Raw genomic sequence first — 7464 nt, 5'->3', positions numbered from 1 at the left:
AACTCTTGTCCTGCATTTTTTTTCAAATTTCATCCTAGCCACCCCCCCCCCCCATAAAAATTAAATGGTACCTCCCTTATGATTCTTTGAATGATGGAGGTGCATTGGGTGTTGCTAAATTGTAATTACTATTTTCTTTTACATAGGAGTGTGTACACAAAATGAATTTGGTGGCCTCATAATAATTTCTAAAATAAAAATCAACAATATAACAATGAATTTAATACGTTCAAAACATAGAGGCAAGTGCCTAGGTGTGTGACCGGTTCTGAATTGCCACCCACTAACTTCTGCAAAAGCTCAATTTGGAGTTCCAGTTTTTTCTTTTCTAGGTCCATTTGAATGTTCTTCTTCTCTTGAATCACTAATTTACCCTGCAGTGCACGATACTGTATGTCATGTATGTCCTGCACTGTTACCTTTTTTGAGGGTGTTCTCACTATCCTACAAATAAAAAAAACATAATGATTTTTTTAAAAGATTGAATAATTTTACAACTCTGTTTTATTGATCGATACCCAGGCATAATTCCACCAAATAGCTACTTAAACTCGGGGGCCACTTTCTATATACAAAGTGATTGAACTACGTGCCGTTGGAATATGTCATGTTTTCCGGCTTGAAATATGTGAATAGGTGGGGAAAACTATCAGAAATATATGAAAAGGTAAAAAAAGTTCCAATTACTTGTATACTAAAAAGCCCTGTCTGAGACTGTCATTTTTCAAATCCTAAAAAGTCTCGCCGTAAGTTGAATTAACATTACATACAGAATCTTAGCCCTTATTTCATTGGCGGATCCAGAAATTTTCACAAGAGGGGGCCCACTCCAGTCATGCTTCAGTGATTCTCTATATAATCAACCAAATTTTTCCCACAAAAGGGGGAAGGGGTGGGGGCACAAGCCCCCTGGGCCCACCCACTAAATCTGCCTCTGAAATAACCACACGAAACACAACAAATATGAGAAAAGGTTACATTATTAACTACGCAATATAGGAAAAGGTCTATACATTTTTAATATCTTAATTATATTAATAGGGTGGGATCACACTAGAACCCCACTAGAACCCCAGCGGCACCCCTATCAATCAAGTATTGATCCTCCCCCCCCCCCCCCCCCCCCCACCACCAACACCACCACCACCACCATCCCCGATGCTTACTTAGGTGCTGAAATGACTAAAACTTGAATACATTTAAAGTTATTATAAGGAAATATATCACTATAAATCACTATACCATATAGTTCTATCCTTAGCAGAATTTGTCAATACTTTTTAGGTTCAGGTTTGAAAGATTGTCACGTTTAGTGATATAAATGACTGCATTGTCATGAAGAACCGATAGCAAAATCTCACTTTGAGGTTCATTGTTGGAAATACTGATAAACATGCATTGACAAATTTAATTTTATACATTGTATCAGAGACATATATACATGTGTATCAAGAAAAAAATGTTGACCAAATAAACTAGCGGAACCTGTTTACACAACACATTTTTAAAGAGTTCTTGTTGCAGGCAAGGATTTGTATAGTAGCATATCTTACTATACAAATCCTTGTTGAAGGCCTTACTTTTAATTTCAGTGTCATTTTGGTCTCTTGTGGAGAGTTGTCTCATTGGCAATCATAACATATCTTCTTTTTTATATTTATTTTAAACTTACTTCCGCTTTTCTGTAATACTTGTTTGTACTGGAACAACTGTTTGTGTTAGGATAGGGTCATATCCAGTCAGCAGAGATGGACTCTGTGGACTGAGAGGGGGTGGACTGTCACTGATAAGTGATGCTGCCGACTCATAGAGATCCTGGCTGGCATCTTCTTCTGGTAATGTGGCAGTGATAGTTGGTGGATCTGTAATAAATGAGAGAAAATTGACTTGTTGATACTGTGTTTGGGTATTTTATCTATCTGTTTATAGGGGGCCGGGACAATGGAAACATATCATCATACATTAAATTCAGAAACAATGTACTTTAAATTGCAAGTAAAAAAAAAATTGCACAAGACTAAATAAGACCCTATTTCAACCCTTTAAATATTATTATGGGTCTCGTCTATAAACTATGTGTTCCTGTCTAGGTTCAGACTGCAACAACAAATAGATAAACTTTATTCCGGATTTATGATAACCAGTCCGTATGTGTTTTAGTATTATAAATCATGACTGGTTTTTGCTCCAAATTATCTATTGTGGTTCCTTTTAATCTAACAACAGATACCAGTTTGAAGACGACTTGGCGGGCACCTGCCACTTGTGAACAAATGTTGAAAATAACAATTTAAAACCGTTATCAGTTTAAACAAATGCAATCTTGCAATAGTAAAACAAGAGCAGAACTTTCAAACCAACAAGAAACACGTTGGCAATCATTTAAGTAATAGAAAATTGGTCACAATAAATTGTTTTCAGTCACGTGATATCAGTTGGGAATTCCCCTACTTGTTGTGACGGCGGAGCAGACGAAACTTTTACTAAAATTGAATAAGGGAAACTATGTATCCCGGGATTAAAAAGGCTAAGAATATGTGTGTTATTTTCATCGAATTTCATTAAAAATTAACAATAACAATAAAAAAACACCTTCAAAACAAAATTTGGCCAAAAATTGTTTGTTTAATGAAAATTAAAAACATTTAGTTGGTTGAAACTGTTAAAGTTCACTTTTTACAAGGTGCAATAAAAAGGGTAGAGCTTTGAGAAGTTCTAATTAAGGGAAAAAAACATTTGGGGATATATTCTTATGTGCTAAATATAATTTACATACTTGTCTGGAATGACTCTGTTTCAAGTCCACCCTGAATCCCTCTGAAGCTGGTGGTGTCCTTCATCAGGTGGATAACCCTCTCCACTGCTGTGCTGGGTTGCTTTGGAGCTGGTCCTCCCCCAGTTTTGAATATTTCATTCCTGTGATTTGAATAAACGGCCTTGGCCACTCTTGTGGTGTTCCTCCATTTGTTGCGTACTTCTGTTGAAGTACGAAGAGCAACTCCAAGAGAATTTACCTTGATGGTAATCTCATCCCAAATGTCTTTTTTAACTTATTTGTTACTGTGTTTGTTAATTTTCCATTTATGATGTTGGAGTTTTTTTCCACAAGCTGTTGTATCAAGTCTTCTTCTGCCACAGTAAAATTGGTCTTCTTTAGCCTTTTCAGTTTGCTTGGGGTTTGTTCAACTGGTTCAGCCATTTTTTTACAGACAGGAAGCTCATAAACAATGAATGATGGGTAGGTTTTATTTAATCACTTGATTAATCAGTTGATTAAATTTTAACGCATTGATTAATCAGTTGATTAAATTTTAATTCATTGATTATTTAATCAACGCGTTAAATATTGTTCAACAACAGAAAATAAACGACTCGTTATGAAACGACTCGTTAAATTTAATCAATCGTTAAAATAACGACAAGATGAACAACAGAGCCCAGGTAAAAATAAACTATGCAGTTAAATTTACCGTCATACAACGGAAATCTCTTACTACAGTTCATCGACGCAAGTCAAATGACAGTCGCTAAAACAATGAATTGCTGTACTGGTCATTTCACGCGCATTCTTAATAATCAGAGTTCGGCAATATATTATGCACTTTTTTACTAAGGCTTGTCAGAAAATGCCTAGTGTTTTTATTGGTGATTCAGGTCGGTTCGACTTACACAGTGACCATGTTTTGATAAAATTGACTCTAATTTGTAAACCTATTGTACAGAATAAGACACAAAACAATAAATCCGTAAAAACAGACTGGACCCTCTTTCAGAAAAAAACCCAATGAAAATATGAGCGAATTTACTAAAGAAAATGACAAAATGAACTATGTAAACCGACTCTGGGATTTATGGGAAAATGCGGTAGAAAAGTCTGCCCTGTCAGCTATCGGTAAAGCAAAACCCGTAAAAAAATTACAGAGACTTCTGGGATAAAGAACTTGATTATCTTTTAAAGCAACGCCGCAATGCCAATAGATTGAATCGCACTCATAATAAATTCCATGCGCATGATGACGAAATTGGCAAAAGACTGAAAGAAATTTATTTTAATTGGAAAGCACTAGTACAAGAGGCTTTCAAAAGAAAAGAACGGTCAGCTAAAATCTGACAGTTTAATGAAAAATGTATAAATGTAAAAAATAAAATGAAAGGGTTTTGGGATTTCCTTAAAATAAAACGAACCGAAACAGGACCTATAGAGCTTAATGATCCACATGATTCTGACAAAGTATTTTCGGCTACGGTTGAGATAAATAATGCCCTTTTCCAGCATTTTAGCTCCATAGGTTCCTTTCAAAATCAAAATGAAGAAAAAGAAGTTAAAACCCTAACACATTTCTGAATTCCGGAAAAACCTGTGGTATTGATGGCATTCCTAACGAATTCTTTAAATATGGTGGGGACATTCTGCTGAACTCTTTCGTTCATATTTTTACAACAAGAGTGCACACGCTGAAATGTCTTGCCTGTTTTACTCACCATTGATTTTATTTTGAAAGTCTTAAAGATAAGTTTTACTACAAGTATTACATAAACTTAACATTTTTAAAGATCCATGACAATGAGGTCAAGGTCAGATAAAAACTGTCACACAGACATGCACACCTTACAATTATTCCATACACCAAATATAGTTGACCAATTGCTTATGGTAATTGAAAAACAGACCAAAACACATAACCTTAATGCTAACCAATGAACCATGGAAATGAGGTAAATGTGATACCGACTAGACAGACATGTACACATTACAATCATTCCATACACCAATTAAAGCTGACATATTGCTATTAGTATTTGAAAAACAGATCAAAAACAGAAACTCAACATTGACCAATAAACCATGAAAATGAGGTCAAGGTCAGATGACACCAGCTAGACAGACATGCACACCTTATAATCATTCCATTGACCAAATATAGTTGACCTATTGCTTATAGTACTTGAAAAACAGACCAAAACACAAAAACTTAACATTGACCAATGAACCATTAAAATGACGTCAAGGTCAGAAGTCACAGCTAGAAAGACATGTATACCTTACAATCATTCCATACATCATATATAGTTGACCTATTGCTTACAGTACTTGAAAAACAGACCAAAACACAAAAAAATAACAATGACCAATGAACCATGAAAATGAGGTCAAGGTCAGATGAAACCTGCCAGTCTGACATGTACCCCTTACAATCATTCCATACACCACATATAGTTGACCTGATGATTGTAGTATCTGAGAAACGGACCAAATCACGTAACTTTAACATTGATCACTGATCCACGAATTGAGGTCGAGGTCAGATTAACCCTGTCTGACAGACATGTAGACGTTGCGAGGAACCCATATACCAAATATAGTTATCCTATTACTCATAATGAGGGAGAAATTTACATGACAAAAAAACTATTTTTTTTCAAGCAGTCACTGAACCATGAAAATGAGGTCAAGGACAATGGGCATATGACAGACGGAAACTTCGTAACATAAGGTATCTGTATACAAGGTATGAAGCATCCAAGTCTTCTATCTTCTGAAATATAAAGCTTTATACAAATAGTTTACGCCGCCGCCGCCGGATAGTAATACCTATGTCTCGCATACTGGGACTTTCGTCGCAGGCGAGACAAAAATTACAGATTTAGAAACAATCCCAGATGAATGGCATAAAGGAATCATTATACCTATACACAAAAGAGGGTCTACACACTCTCTGAATAACTATAGAGGTATAACTCCCACATCAAATGTCTATAAGTTGTTCTGCAAGCTAATTGAATGTAATCTGACTTTTCTTGCCTTTATTGATCTTTCATCGGCTTTCGATAAAGTTTGGCAAGATGGACTGTTCTATCTCTTATGGAAAAAGGATATTCAACGTAAATGCTGGAAGATTCTGCCTGCACTATATAAAGAAGTTAGCAATAAAGTCCCTTTTTGGTAATTACGAGTCTGATTGGTTCGATTCAGAATTTGGTCTTAAACAAGGATGCATTTTATCCCTTGCACTTTTTCCGTTTTAATGACTGACATATGCGATATGCCGAAGGAGGCAAATTTGGATATAAGCATAGCTCATAACTTTTAAACATAGCTCATAACTTTGTCTCAAAATGGAACTTAAAGTTTGATTCATCAAAGTCGAAGGTTCTGGTTACAAGTAAAAAGAAAGACTCAAATAAAAAAATGGTACTTAGGGAATGATCGCATTGAAGAAGTAAATGAATATAAATATTTAGGCGTATATTTTTCAAGATCCCTTAAATCTACATACCATATAGAGCAGTACCTGAAAAAAAATTTTCAACGGAAAATAAATCATGCAATTCGTATTTTAGGTGAACATGGGGATTTTAATCGTATACATTTTGGATATTCTCTGTGGATGTCGGCTATTCGACCATCACTGACGTACGGGTGTTCGGTATGGTTCCCGTCATCCCAGAGATGTACCGAATTACTAAAACGTTTTCAATATAGAATGGGAAAAATTATCCTAAACACAAAAATGAATATCCCTAAATGTGCGCTACTAGCTAAACTTGGCTGGGAATCAATAAATAGTTTTATGGATAGACAAAGAATTGCATACTACGCTAGATTAATAAACCTGCCTGATAATCGATTGTCTAAAATCATCCTAAATAAAATTATATTTTGAATGGAAATATTTAGCAAATATCGAAATTATTCTACAAACTGCGGGCCTTGACCATTTTGCAAATGGAAACATAAACGTTAATATCTTTAATCAACTTTATAGTAACGAAACGACAAATACTCAACTATCCAATATTTTAGAAAAGAGTAGTTTAAACTTGTACCAATCATTTGTGGTTGTGAAACGTAAGCAGTTGTATATATCAAACGCTGACGACTTTCGCTCAACAAGGCTAAAATTTTTGGCAAGAACGATTTGTCTACCTTTAAATGCCACGCTCCAACGAATGAACCTATAACAAACAATGAGTGTCAGTTATGTTCCTCAAATGCGACCGAAAATTTTTTCACGTTAGGGACCGGTCATTATTTATCTCCATGGTGCCGGATAAAAGTAAATTTGAAATGAGCAAATATAATTGACCCCCCTTTTCAAAATGTGTTGAAAAAATTAACCCCCCTCTTTCAACTACATAAAAACTTTTGACCCCCTCCCTCTTTTCTGATTATAATTGAAAGGATTTAAATGATTCAATCTTTATAATATGTTGCTAATTTTCCTATTAACAGGTAAAATAACTCAAAGGAAATGGAATTTTTAAAGGTGTTTTAATACACAGATAAATGCATTGAGGACAACCGATAGAATGATACCCTGATGTAACTTCACAGTCTTTAACAAGCCAAACGCCCATTTTTGAAGAAACAGTGTCAAGAATTTTCGCCATAAATACAATGTACTATAATATCAACAATAAATTTATATTGAAATATTATTCTATTACAACTATGTCTTTTTT

At 34.9% G+C, this 7464-nt stretch overlaps 1 protein-coding gene across 1 annotated transcript; it reads right to left on the bottom strand.

The window, feature by feature from the left end:
* Positions 1 to 200: 200 nt before the first annotated feature.
* LOC127726780 (uncharacterized) lies at positions 201 to 3321 on the bottom strand. The gene is made up of 3 exons (XM_052234234.1): positions 2777 to 3321; positions 1673 to 1862; positions 201 to 444 (listed from the first exon to the last, which is right to left on the bottom strand). The coding sequence occupies exons 1-3, from the start codon at positions 2838 to 2840 to the stop codon at positions 201 to 203; spliced, it is 498 nt and encodes a 165-aa protein (XP_052090194.1). The 5' UTR covers positions 2841 to 3321.
* Positions 3322 to 7464: the final 4143 nt, after the last annotated feature.

This window comes from Mytilus californianus, unplaced genomic scaffold (genome assembly GCF_021869535.1).
Source record: "Mytilus californianus isolate M0D057914Y unplaced genomic scaffold, xbMytCali1.0.p SCAF_18, whole genome shotgun sequence".
Lineage (NCBI taxonomy): Eukaryota > Metazoa > Mollusca > Bivalvia > Mytilida > Mytilidae > Mytilus > Mytilus californianus.
This window is presented reverse-complemented; position numbering and strand designations above follow the sequence as displayed.